The following is a 14346-nucleotide window of genomic DNA, read 5'->3' as shown; positions in this document are numbered from 1 at the left end:
ACACGAGCTCAGCAGTCCAGTCCTTTGTTGTTTTAAAATGTCATTTGTGGCTGAAAGGAGCTCGAGTCAGTTTGCCGTGGTCATATTTTTTTCTAATTTACCAAGAACCACAATTTTACTTATGGATGCTGTTTCACTTTGCTTCTTTTATCTATATGTGAGTATTTTAGCTTCCTGCTGTGGTTTCTGTTGTCAAGTAAAATGAGAACATAACCGTTTCTACTGATGTAAAATCTGAGGGAAGCACTCCGTCAAGCTGTATTTTTATTTACCTCAGCACTCTACAGTGGCTTCGTCCTGCATGATGTTTATCAAATCACAGGCTGCGGCTTCATGTTGGAGAGACGTAAAAGCATCTGAGGTCTTAAAGTCAACCTTGGAGGTGATTATATTGTTTTTTAATGAGGTATGCTCCCTGTAGAATTATCGACTGCCTACTGTTTTGCTGAACCGCTCAGTTTATCGCAGAGTACTGCAGAATCAGCTTGTCGCTGCACAGACAGATGAGGAGTGATTCTGAAAAACTATCTTTCACAATCATATCAACGGTTCTTAAAGGGCTGATGAACCAGATTAGACTGCTGCACTGTCTCCATCTGATTTCACAACAATTCAGACATGTATCACTGCACTCATCATATTTCACAAGAAAAAGAACCTGTGACTTGAGTCAAGTGGTGATGACGAAAAATACTCAATTACAAGTAAAAGTCCTGCAAACATCTCATCACTGTAATGGAGTAAATCATCATCACTACTTCCCACCTTTGCTCCTGTAACATCCCCCATCTGAAGTCATGGAAAACATCAGCTTCTCATTACAGCGTGCTTGGCAGAGAGTGGCGGTTAACTAAAGAGAAACCCTGACAGATGTCAGGTAACTTTATTCTGCTTGTAAAACGATGACTGACAGCTTGGAAGACAAACACCTGTGGTTCTCTACCTGTCATCTCCCTCAATGTTCATCTACTGTGTGGATTTCCTGCAAAAGCCTCATATTGCATCAGTGAGTGGGGTGAGTGCTGTCATTGTTTCATATCAAGAACCAACAGCTTATCATGATGTGTCCGACATGTACGAGCGTCCACGGTACAGGCAGGTATGGACTAAAATTACTAATGCAGCTGCTCTCTTGTACACAATTTATGATTACTGCTTTTAAAATTCAAAGATTGTCAGTTCTTTGCATATTTCATTAAGAATTACGGGATTTTGCAGGACGCTGTGAGTCACTGTGAAGTAGCCCTGGTGTGTTTCATGTTGATGCTGTTGACCTTTTTGACGTTCGTCCAACCATCCGGCCTCTCAGCACACATTAAGAGGATGTTACATCACAAGTAATCTGCTGCGTGTCTATATATAAAACCATTATGTGTGAAAGGGAGAGAGAGCCACTGGCGTGACAGCTGTTCCAGTACAGACTGCGTCTCTCTTCATCTATCTTTGGATAAAGAAAGCAGAGAGAGAGCGAGGGAGGGACTGAGGGACGTGACAGAGGATGACGGAATGTGATGAATTCCCACAATGCTTGGCGTGTCATTTGGCAGTTGGAAGTGTGATCTCACCTTCAGTATAAGCAAACATCGTCCCATCCACGCATCTGTTCACGCATACATACAGGCATCTATCCAGCGGTGCAGATAGAGTACTTGATATCAGAGTAGTAGTAGTAGTATTTAGTAGTACTCGATAAGGCAGCAACTAATGATTATCTTCATTACTGATTCATGTCTAAATAATCTTTTCAATGAATTGCTCTGAAGATAAAATGTTTTCTGTGGATAAGAGCAATTGATTAATCTGAAAAGAATTTCAGCACAATTGGTTGTTCTCTAAATTCCAGCCCCGAGCAGCTATTGTCCAAGCACAGCTGAGCAACCATAACTCAGCACAGCAGGTTTGGCAAGCTTTGGATTTCAGTGTGAACTGTCCTCTAATAAGAGCAACACTCTATATCTCAAGAGCTTAGTGGGTGGTAAGGATGTTGCAATCAAGTTTGTTTTGGCCCCAATCCTTTTAACAGTCCTTTAACAGCGGGTATCTTCAATATCGATTCTGATCCATTCTTTGTGTTTGCCTAAAAGTTGATTAAATATGTATCGGACACATTGAAATAATAGCCCTGCATTGATCAAAATACCGGAGGCCTAGTTCCTGCCTGCCAGCAATGTTTCTCGTTTTAACCTGTGGGAGTGAAGGTCAGCATCCTCAGAGCTGAGCAAACCCATGTGTCAGACCAGAGTCCACCTCAGCTACTACCAAACCATTTTTCACATTCACACACTGGAATTTTCACTCTCACATGGACTGAAATGCTGCAGTGCTAGAGGAGGACTGTGACCAACACGAGCAGGCTGAGGTGAAAAACATTCACTAAAACACTTTTGGATTTTGATCTGCCTTATTTGAGACGAGACCAGTCCATTAAAATATTACCGGATTGGCCCAGATACCAATACTTAAGATCAGCTCGGGATGTCGGCAGTGGGTGGTGTCGAAACCAAAAAGGTGTAAGGAATGGATTAAATGGTATGTTTGTCTATACTGATCTAAGCCACGTGTGCCTGGTTAATTCTGCGTTGCTACTGTGAGTAGTAACTCTTTACCAAGAGTAAAAGGCTAGCTACTTTATTCTGTGGGGTTACAGGTTTCACCTGTTCAGGAGCAGAGGATCCACCAGTAGATCAGAGTTTACAGTAACAACAGCAGCTTTGTTCTTTGGTTTGGGGAATCATCCAAGGGTTGTGTTAGCACAAATAACATTTCAGGTAGATTTTATTTCTAATACTGTACTGTAGCTAAGTCTGGAGCTAACTGGGTATCGTGAATGGTAACTCACAAGTTACTCACAAGCAGTGGAAACACGTGGAGCAGAAGAAATAATACTCAGTTGTTCCTATAGTGTGTGAATGACACATGGTGCAAGTGGGGGTTGGGGTGTGTGTGTGTGGTCATGAATTACTCATGTTGTGGGGACATACATCTGTTTACACAGTCACATTGTGGGGACTCGCCTTCCTTATGGAGACAAAGGGCAAATCTCCACAATGTAAATTATTCAACTTTAGGGTGAAGACTGGAGTTAAGGTTAGGGTAAGGTTGGCTTTAGGCAAGTTGTGGTTATGGTTAGTAGGGTAAGTCTCCAGGAAACTGATGTAAGTCTGTGTAATGTCCCCAAAAATTATGGAAATATAACTGTGTGTGTGTGTGTCACAGAGAGAGAGAGAGAGAGAGAGAGAGAGAGAGACAAGAGGAACACTTCACTTGAGCTCATGAGTCCATTCTCTCTCTCTCTCTCTCTCTCTCTCTCTCTCTCTCTCTCTCTCTCTCTCTCTCTCACAGACGGACACACACACACACACACACACACAAAGACACAAAGACACACACACACATACATACATACATAACACAGCATATGGAGATGAGGCTGGGAGCTGGCCTTGCTCAGATAAATGGACCGGATACTGCTGCTGCTTCCCAGCTCTAATCTAATGACTGTGTGTGTGTCTGCTGCTGTGTTTCTATCTTTGTGAGGACCAGTTTGAGTCCTCTAGAGACATTTCTTGAGAAGTGAGGACATTTTGTCTGACCCTCACTCGTTCAAAATGCCTTTGCTTTTTCTGATTGTTACGACTTGGGGTTTTATGTGAGGTTGTGAAGATCAGGGGAGATCAGCTAGAGGCTAGTGAATGTATTATCTCAATGAGGGTCCTCACAGTGACGGCAGAATACATGTATGTGTGAGGGAGTAAGAAGGGGAACATGACTCTAAAGCATGTGATGAAATCCATATTATCATCTACAGGAAGCACATTAACACACTCTGCAGCAGCAACAGATGATGTATCTACGGTATCAAACTTCATAGAAAGTAGTAAAGACAGAACAGAAGACAATATAAAGAGACATGTTTGAGTTTGGTCTTAAAAACAATGGATGACGTCATGTCAAATCATTTGAATCATTGTCCCAATAATATTTACATTATCAATGGCACAGCTTCTACTCTGCTGCCACATGTAGCACAAATATCATACATAGCAGCATAAAGCAGCCCTGGTTTACAGCCACTGCTGCAGCGGCCTGAGGTCTCTCCTTATTTGGGCAACCAGCAACTAGCTATGCTAAACACATCCCAGCCGCTCTTTATACTTTCTATATCTGTCATATAACACCTGATAAGTTAAAAAAAAAGTAAATATTGGAGTATGCTTTAAAAGGATCTGTTCACTCAAATCCCTGTTTTCTCACCTGTAAGACATGCTTGAGATCATAAGCAGCAGACAGTTTATATAGTCGTCCCTTAAAGGCAAACGCAGAAAACTGATTCTCTCTGGAAATATGGTAACAACTGCAGTGTTGACATCATGAGAATGCTAACAACTATTTCCTCTGTGTGTGTGTGTGTGTGTGTGTGTGTGTGTGTGTGTGTGTGTGTGTGTGTGTTTGTGTGTGTCCAGATGTCTGTGGCCTGTGGGAATGAGAGCAGTGTGCGAGTGGGACAGGAAATGATGTCAGATATTCTCATGGAGACTCTGACAGCCATACCCCCGCCACACACACACACACACACACACACACAAGATATCTAAAGCAGCACAAGTCAAAGCATGTGATGTTTACGTGACAGACACATTCACACTATTCCTCCACTTCCTCCACTGTCTTTATCACCCTCACCAGCCCCAATAATCTCCCTGCAGGAGCTCTAAAGAGCCACGTGAATAGAAAGACTGTCAAAGCTTGAGTGAGGGAAAACAGGGTGTGAGGACGTTCGTGTGTGTGTGTTCCACTTTAAGTCTGTGTGTGCATTTGCATGTGAGCGACTGATCAAATCAGGGCCTTAAAGCATCACCAGCTGTTAAGCCAATTTCTTTTGTAAAGCAGCTCAGCGCAGAGCAGCTCAAGTCATGGTCAAGTTGTTCCGTGAGGTCCAACGCTCACATTTAACAGTGAGGAAAAATCTCTGACACATGAATTTCTGCTCTTCTTTGTGTCATGGGCCCGAGTCAACGTGTTGCACAAGAATTTAGCACCACAACAAACAGTGTGTTGATGTGATGTGTTGACTAAGAAATTTCCCCAAAACCATGAATCCACAGCTGCTACATTTAGCATTTACACTAATTGAGACAGCTCAGCGGTTTATAACCATTGTCTTTTTTTTTTTTTGTTACTGTTGCTTATTTGTCAGAGGAGCTGAAGCTGAATGAGTCACTGAAGCAGGGGTGAGTGTCTGTTTTCATAAGGCTAATGATAAAGCTACCAGAATAAACAGAGGAGTGACTGTGAGAGACTGGCAAAAGAGAGGCTTAGCATGGGCTTAATGCACCCACACACACACACACACACACACACACACACACACACACACACACAGCATGGTGTAACTTGACCTGCCGCTTGAGTCTTTGGCCCTGGCGGCAAGAGAGGACACAATCAGCCATGTGTTGTGAGACAGCTCAGGTTTGTCTCTCTGCAGTGTGGGTGTTTTTCTGTATCCTGTGTTTATGATGGCTCTCCGCTAACGCAGCCAACAGATGTAGACCTCACTCGCTCTTCAGCTTTTTCTTTCCATTTTCTCCATCACGTCTGACTTCACTCTCCCACTCCTTGTCCCAGTGCTACTATTGGCTACGTAACACTGAAATTAAAGTCAGACTCTCATTCAAATCAATGACTCCTTGAGCACATGAATATTTTGTTTCCCCTCCTTTCTTTTTGTTTCTGTTACTTTTGCATTTCTCTCTCTTTTTTCTGTGTTCCTCCCCGCCTCATCCTCTCACTACGATTGGTTGATTTGAATTTTCAAACAATGACCAGTCCCCCTTTTTTTTTCCTTTCAGACTCAACACACACACACACACACACACACACACACACACACACACACACACACACACGCACACAGGAGACACAGGATGTACGCTCATCCTTTTCCCTCCTTCCCTCTTCCAAAACAACCAGATGGTGAGACAGGAGCTGAGAGACAGACAGCAGCAGCCGGCGGAAAGCCCTCAGAGAGTGACATCACAGTCTCACTCTCACACTCTCTCACACACACTCTCTCTCTCTCCCTCTCTCTCTCTCTCAGCTTATAAAGGCCTCATTGTGTCCTCTATCACATGGAAAATGTTGGAGGAACGCTGTGAATTTGGTGTTGTGCATCCATAGTCCAGGGTCAGCATGACAAATAACACACACACACACACACACACACACACACACACACACAGGCTTTACCCTCAGTGTGTTTGTGTATAACCGGCCTTTATCAGGGATTCCTCAAGCAACTGGGATGACTGGTGTGTTTGCATACTGTGGAGGACTCTTATGAAAGAGAGTGCTGTCTATATATATGTACATTTACTCTATCTGTGTGTGTGAAATTGGAACGACTGGTCCTTTTGTGTGCGTGTTAACCTAATGTCCTAATGTGGCGTTCAGTGTGACGATTAGCCCATACGCATAATTTTTAACAAGGGAAATTCCTCAGACAAATTAGAGGAAGCCTGACCTCAGTACGATCTCATGACTTCAACAGTGCGGAGGAAATAGGTCATAAGAGGAGTCTAAAAAACACTTTAACTTAAGTCATGTTCAGATCAGATGTATCAGATTTTTGGTGTGAGTGATTAATGTATAAATGTAGAGTTGAGAATGTGCTTCTCAAGATTAAGAGCAGATATCTATACTTAAACATTTCCACACAAACTCATTTAGGTTTCTGGAGGACAGAGGCTTTTAGCAGAAGCTGAATTAATGTGAGGGCATGTCCATCCTTTTTCTGTCCCGACTACAGTATCATGTACTGTATCTATTGCATGAACACAGCTAATCTAAGTGACACACCTTCAGAACCTCCTCATATTCACACAGAGCTCCATTTAGTCTTGCTCAGGCACGTGAACACTTACTTTGACATCTTGCTCCAAGGTTCGTATCAGTTCTCCATCCACCTGCCCTGTTTGGGCCACACGGAGAGAGCGCCGCTCTGCCTTCCTCAGCCGGTACTGCAGGATGCGGCAGGTCTTATTCGCCTAAAAAGACAGAAGCAGTGTGAGTAGGTGACGGTATGTGTCATCTGTCTAAGTCATCTTTGTTACTTCACTTCACTTTATTATGTCGTCAGTGAAAATTCACCTTGCAGCAACTTTCAAAATACAAGAGAAGACATGCAGTACACACACATAATACAGTGGAAAGGCATCTGCTGCTTTCTACTGTAAACTGAAACTCTGCCTTTAATGAGTCATTTTGAATGTGCATGATGCACCTAGCTTCCCGTAACATCTCTAGCTCAAGCATGACATTCAGATGATTGATAACAGAATTCAGTGAGCGTTGCTTTCACTGACGCAGTCTGTCCGCCCACAGTCGTACCTGCTCCAGCTGTTGCCGCAGTTCCTGCAGCTGGTAGACGTCGTCCTCCATGTACATGTCCCTCATCTCCAGCATCTCAGACCTCAGCTCCTCCATCTCATCCTGAAGACAGTGAAGAAGGGAGAGTCATTTTCATGTGAAACATTATGAGCCAAGTACAGGAGACTTCTAAACGAGCATCTCTCTCTGTAACCCAAAGTGCCGACTGCATTATGTGCACATAAATGGGTCATAAAGCTAAACCTTTAAGCTATAATCAGAGCCACTGTAGCTTTTAGCATCTTTGTCATAAACGCAACCCTTATCATCGTCAAAAAAATCATCTTCCATTAACCATGCTACAATCATAATCTATCCCATTAATCACTGCTCGCCACCATTGGCCACATCTTCATCTTCATCATCCTAATTAGCAGGATGACCATTACGACAATTAGTGTCCTCTTAAAATGAACTGCTATGTAATATTCTCTCAAGTCAGAAGAAAGGGGTCATCAGAAATGGAGATCTACATGTTGTAAGTAGCAGGATGGTGCACTGAGTAATGTAATGTGATACTGTATTGATTCTCCTTCCTTTCTGTCCGACCCAGGCGAGGTCAAAAGGTCGGGATCAGGTTATTAGATTAGCTCACAGGAGACTCTTAACAGTCCCAGCAGGGAAATTGACAGCAAAGGAAATTCCTACACTCTAAAAACATGAAGTAAAAATATCTGAACAGATGTTCTCAAAGTGTGGAACAGCATTACAATATCACTCAAAAATAAACTAGTTCATATGCTCATTTTACAATAGTTGTTATCTATCTCTTATAGATTTATTACTCATTTCAGCCTGACAGCATGGGTTGCATCATCTCTCTGAATCATATTTAAGGTGCAGCTCTCTGTACGTGTGTGTGTGAGAGAGAGACTTAGCCTACTTTCAAGGACACATTTCAGGTGAAAGATGAGTTAACTGGGGACAGCTTGTCCAGCTGGGGACAAAAGCTGGGTCCCCAGTTGGGAAAAGGCTGATTTTTGGGTGAGGTTGGTAAAACAAACATCTACTAGAAGACGTCTGGGGTGGCTGTGGGCAAGCGGGGTGCTCCACAACAGTGTGTCCAAGGGTGTGTAATGTGTGTGTTGGCAAACATCTGTGTGTGTGAAGTCCCCTGCATGTGTGTCGGGCTTTGAAGATAATTTGGTTTAGTGGCCAAACTGTAATATTACAACATCACATGATGCACACAAGCCCAAAAACCACTTTTGCCATAGGCAGTGTGACAGTAGGCGCTTTAATAAACTGGATACATTTTTTGAGTGTCACAACCCCCAACAAAGTGGCTCATTTCTCTATCAGAGCTTGAATATTTGGAAAGTCCAGAAGAGCCAGTTGATTAAATGGTTTTATCCCCATCCAAGTTAGCGCAGGGCTAAAAGAAGCTAGCCAGCTCTGCTAGCTCTCGTGCAGCATGCACTCATCCAGGCAGTTTCTTTACATTGGGAAGTGCCTTTCTTAGCTTCATGCACCTCAGCAACGCTCATAAGAATGAACAATGCTCCGCCTCTAACACTGCACCCAGTTCTTATTATGCATCCATGGTGCGTGTGTGCATGTCTATCATGTGTAAGCAAAATAAGCAAAAGGAATATGAGCAGCTGTAGTAGTAGTAGTGCTGTCATAATTTACTACAGTGGAGAATGTGGGTCAGGCTCTGCAGTTCTCTGAGTGTAGCAACAATGAGCTCTGGGGATGCGTGTGCGTGTGAGTGTGTGTGTGTGTGTGTACGTGTGCATGTAAAAAGACAGCGAGAAAGAGAGTCAGTGGGTATAGTGTCTACACTGCTGCTACCTACAGTATAAACAATTTGTGTGAGAGCATGTATTCAGCATGCGGCAAAACGTGTGTGAGTTTGTGTGTGTGTGTATAATCTTGTGAGAGATTTGTTGAATTGGGCCAAAATAGACTGTATCTCCACAACACTGACCACTGTGCTGCACAGCTGCTATACAGAGGAGAGAGGGGGATGGAAGGAAATGAAATAAATAAAACGAAATAAGGAAAGAGGAAGAAAGAGAAGGAAGGAGAAAAGGGGGGGGAAGAGGGAAGAAGAAAGAAAGAAAGGATATGATATGCAAAAAAAGAAAAAACAAAAAGAAGGAAAGGAAAGAGAGAAAGAAAAGGACAGAAAGTAAATGGAAGCAAAGGAAAGAGAAAAGAAAAAAGAGGGCTGGAAAAAACAGAGCATGAAACAAATGTAGACAGGGAGGGAGATAAAACATGGCAGCGGTGGGTGAGAATGTGAGGACATGAAACAAGGGAATCACAAGTTAATGTGGCAAGAGACCGAGAGTGAGAGAGGTGGTCCACTGACCTGCTTTCCACAGCTAACTAAAGAAGAAGACGCTTTCTGTCATGCGAGCAACCAGCCAGTCAGGAGATTGAATCAACCAATCAGATATCAGATTTTAATGAGAGAGACCTTTCAATGTTAGAAATTGGAGCTCACGCACATCTGTGATAACAGACCTCACTACTGAAGGCCTGGCTGAAATGTATCTATGATACTGTTTCCTTCCATCATGTTTCTACAGCTATAAACCCAATTCATAGACTCTCGTTGCTGTAATACATGCACAGACACGACCGTGGTCTTCATTGTTGCATAAAGACATCAAATACAGCAGCAGTGGTTGTTGGACAGTAGAAGTATTACTCTGCATTACAGTATGTCGCTGAGCTGTGCAGCTTTTGATCCAGAACTTGATGAATCTGACTCAAAAATGACTTAGAAGACCTGATGATGTCAGAGAAGAAGGCCGATACACGGTCACATCTGTATGACAAATACAAGCTATAGGCAGCAGCCAGTTAGCTTAGCTTAGCTTAGCTTAGCACAAAGGCTAAAACTGGGGAAACAGCTAGTCCAGCTCTGTCCAAAGGTAACAAAATCTGCTGACCAATGGTATCGATCTTCAGCAGCTCAGGAAAAAAGAATTCAATTCTATGTGATTATACAGCTTTTAATAGAAGTTTATCAAATGTACATACTTAGTAGTCCCATGACCTCAAGACTGACAGACTGTTAGCTTAAATCATAGTCACAGGACAGACATTTCTAACAGTTAAGCCCTGAAAGTGCTATCTTTGTGGCTGTCAGGCTCAACTGTAAACATGAGGCCAGAAATAAGGACCTACATGTTGTTTATCATGTCTAAGTGCAGCCTGTGGACCTGAATGATAATTGAATCCATTGTTGAGGTTCCTGCTGAGTGAAAGCTGCTTGAACAAGGTGTGTGGGTGGTGGCATTAGACAGACAATCAATCGTGTTGTGAGCACGTCACCTTACGATAATCACAGTATGCTGCGGCTGTGAGAAAGTAAGAAGATAAGGAGGTACAAACATCGTACACACTGAAATCTATCAGAATTAGAGAGATTCCAACAGCTGCTAGCTGTCTTGATCAGCTATTACCGAAAGGGAAACAGGAGCTGTACCAACAAAGAGTCAGCGTGTCAATATGCACTCCATGAAGATATAGACGAAGAGGCTAAGTAGGCACCGAGGGAGAAAAAGGTTGAACGTTAGGGGCAGGAATCAAGAGAGAGAATTAGAGAGTGTGCTTTAGAATCTGAATCTAGCAAAAATTAGACGCTGAGCGGGAGATCGAGGAGGAGCCTGACACTTCAGAGTGCTGTTTTGATCTTCAGATTAGTAACCAGGTGTTCCTCACAGCTGCCACAACAGACACAACCAGACTCACTTCACTGCCAGGCCTCCCATGAGGCTCTGGGGTGGTCCAAAAGGGTAGCTCTGTTACATGCTGTCCTATATAATCAAGCAGCAGCTCTGGACCCCAACAGAGACACACAAACATGCACACATGCATCAATTGCAGATATGCACCTGCTATAAAGATATAAGTCTAGACCTCATCTCATCGATGTGGCTGTCCATCAGTAAAGTAAATGGTGAGAAAGCAGGCTTTTGAATCCTATCAGCAGGCATCGTTGAAGCCATCTTTGAGGTAAAGATCCGCCAAGAACCACGACATCACAGAGGATGGGATGATTCTTCTGTTTAGGCATGTGCTGTGGATCAATCACCCTCCCCAATCAATCTTTGACAATTATTGGCTTGTCTGATAACTGCCAGTTAGTGCTCAGGGACATGCTAATGTAACCGATCCGTCCCCTAATCAATCACTCTCAAGGCAGGATGGGTCCACGTATATTACATTTCACTGCCTGCACACGAGTGAGAGCTGAGAGATTCCCTCAGCATCAGATGACACACACAATCCCACTGTGAGTGTAAGGATGCACTGAGGGTCTGGTTATTGTTTTCAGTGCTCATGTGTGTCACTTTGACAGAAACAATAGGATTTCGGTGCTGATGTAGCCGACGGGTAAATTTTCCGAACACCTGATTTTGACCATTTCGTGTCCCCTGCACACAAATGTACAAGAATTTGGAATTCAGAGTCCGTGTTTCCTTGAGTGTTTTACTCATGCTGAGATGGCATCTGTGCAATGACAGGATACTCAAACTCCTTGTCAAAGCAATGCTAATAAAATATCACGGTAAATCAAAAGGTCACACATATGAATAATAGAATTTTGTGTGATGTGTCTGCTCGGTAGGCCCACACCATGTTTGTATGCGTATTTGCGAGATCAATATCTTAGGACAATAGCCATGTTGACCTCTTTCAAGGACTGATGGACTGAGACTGATGTGGACTGATCCTCACTTGATGCCCTGCTGGTGTTGGCGCATGGCTCTATTGGGAAAACAACCCTTGACAGGAAGCTAACTGCTGATGAGCTTGACAACACAGGCTGGCAAACTATGTTGAAGAGCCACCACCTGTCCAAAATAATACACCCACGCTATACCCAGCTCTTTGCAGGATGTCACTTTTAACATGACATCCAAGGGCTACAGGGCTGCTTGTTTTGCTCATGTGCTCCTGATGGTGCACACTCTTTTATTCCTAACATCATCATCCTTGTAGTGAGTGGCCTTGGACGGCATCCAAGAGCATTTCTACAGGCAGGGAAGCAAGTCAGAGTGAACTGGCAAACAAAGCCAACAGACTTTGTAAAAGAAAACCACCTTGATTCTGACAGAGAGATGATTTGTGTCTTGGTCTAAAAGCAAAATGAAAGGTAATGGAGTTAATTATGAAATGTATTTTGTTCATGTTATCTGTCATTAAAAACCTCCCCCATGGGATCTCTGAGGCAGAATTGGTAACACAGTTTGGGAAGCACTATTATTCCACATTTAAATGCACACATTGATAGCTGACTGTTGGACTTACTTTGAGGTAGTCATTCTCGGATCTCAGCTCCTCTATTTCCCGGACAAACTCCTCATGCATGCCGTCCATAAACTCCTCTGTGAGGTCTGAGAAAGCCAGGGATGTGCTGGCGGGCACCCTGCTGTCAAACGAGGTAACTGAGTGCTCCTCGCCGGGGGATATGCTCCCTTCCCCGGTCTCCACGCCCAGGGAGAGCCGGTCCTTGTAGTCCTTCTCCGCAGAGGAGCAGGTGGTCTTGGCGGCGGCTTGTTGGCTAGCTCTGTCCGCCAACGTGCCATCCCTGTGCGGCTTGTCTCCGTCCGGCCCACCGCCCCGGCTGCTCCTCGATTCGGCGTCGCTGCTCACGGCGTCCGTAGAGAGCTTGTTTTCTTCAGAGGCGCAGTCGGATAGCTCGGAGCTGCTGTCGGTCGGGGAGAGTTTCCCGGTGGTGCAGCCGGAGTCCTTGGATAAATCGTCGGATCCGATGCTGGCGTCCGACACCTTCCTCCGCCCTCCGGTGCTTTTGGCCGCCTTGGCCGTCGAGGTCTTGGACAATGTGGCGGAGGAGAAGGAGGATTTGCCCGCCGGTTTGCCACTACCGCTCTTCTCCGCTTTACCGTCCTTCCCAGCAAGACTTCCAACCGGGCTGCGCCTGGAAATGCGGCTACCCAGGTGGATGGCTCCCGGCTTGACGCTCAGGGTCGGCGTGCCAATCCCTCCGCGGATCTTCGTGAGCGACCACCCGGGTACATCCTTCGGTCTGGCCGGGGACGGAGCCCGGTTTATCTTCTTCTTCTCGCCCGGAGGCTGAGCGGCCAGCGTCGCCGAGAGCTCCGCGGTTTCGGCCCGGGCGTTTGGCTGCTGCTGACCGGGCACCGCGTGCTGCGTCTGCCCGCTGTCCGAGCCCTCTGTCCCGCCTCCGCTTTCCATCTTCTGCCGGAGATGGAGTCTCCGTTCCTTGGGCGAGGCGAAGAAGAGGTGAGTCGGGGAGTTATGGACATCAACCTCCTTTGTTTTTGTCATTCATTCCGTTTAGACCAAAACAAGAAAAACAGAAATGAAACCTCCTCTTTGGGGAAACAGGAGGCACAAGTTGGAGTGTGAACAGAGAACTGCAGAGCGACACAAAAGGAGGGATCCTCACTCCTGCCACAATGAGAGCTCCTGTGCTGCAACGAGAAGCAGGAAGCACAGCCCAAAAGAGAAACTGAATATAATCCCGTTTTCCACTGTGTGCACGCTAAACGAGCGTGTGATTCCCTATGTTCTGATAGATTGATCCTCCGCTCCTCTCTTCAGGATGTCTGTCCGGGTGGCGTTGACTAGCCGGGTCCTGCTCAGAGGAGTTGCGGCTGAGAAACAGGGAGGCAGTGTGGTGGATGTGGTCCACCCTCTGTCCCTCTCTCTCCGCCCAGATAACGGGATGTAGCCCTGGAGGACACACAGAGAGAGAGAGAGAGAGAGAGAGAGAGAGAGAGAGAGAGAGAGAGAGAGAGAGAGAGAGAGCATCATTTCTGCAGCTCTCTGTCGCCTCCACTGCAGGATATGAGAGCAGGCAGAAGACTACAGAGAGGATGCTCTGAGAGATGCGTGCGTTAGTCGAAAGCCAAAGCCTTCATTTAATTAGAAAAATGGATAAGAACAATTGTGTTTAAAATACATCTGACTTAA

At 44.8% G+C, this 14346-nt stretch overlaps 1 protein-coding gene across 4 annotated transcripts in view; it reads right to left on the bottom strand.

Moving 5' to 3' along the window:
• mtcl2 (microtubule crosslinking factor 2) overlaps positions 1-14117 on the bottom strand; it is an 88916-nt gene extending 74799 nt beyond the window's left edge. For 3 of the 4 annotated variants that reach the window (XM_076741310.1, XM_076741309.1, XM_076741312.1), the window contains exons 1-3: positions 12697-14111; positions 7387-7488; positions 6921-7043 (exon numbers count right to left, since the gene is read on the bottom strand). In XM_076741310.1, coding sequence (XP_076597425.1) covers positions 6921-7043; positions 7387-7488; positions 12697-13698 — 1227 coding nt within the window. In that variant the 5' untranslated portion in view covers positions 13699-14111. Of the gene's footprint in view, positions 1-6920; positions 7044-7386; positions 7489-12696 lie in introns of all 4 variants that reach the window. The other variant, XM_076741308.1, reaches the window with a different exon arrangement.
• Positions 14118-14346: the final 229 nt, after the last annotated feature.

This window comes from Chaetodon auriga, chromosome 10, assembly GCF_051107435.1.
Source record: "Chaetodon auriga isolate fChaAug3 chromosome 10, fChaAug3.hap1, whole genome shotgun sequence".
NCBI classification, from domain to species: domain Eukaryota; kingdom Metazoa; phylum Chordata; class Actinopteri; order Chaetodontiformes; family Chaetodontidae; genus Chaetodon; species Chaetodon auriga.
The sequence above is the reverse complement of the archived record's forward strand: the minus strand, read 5'-3'. Positions and strand labels throughout refer to the sequence as shown.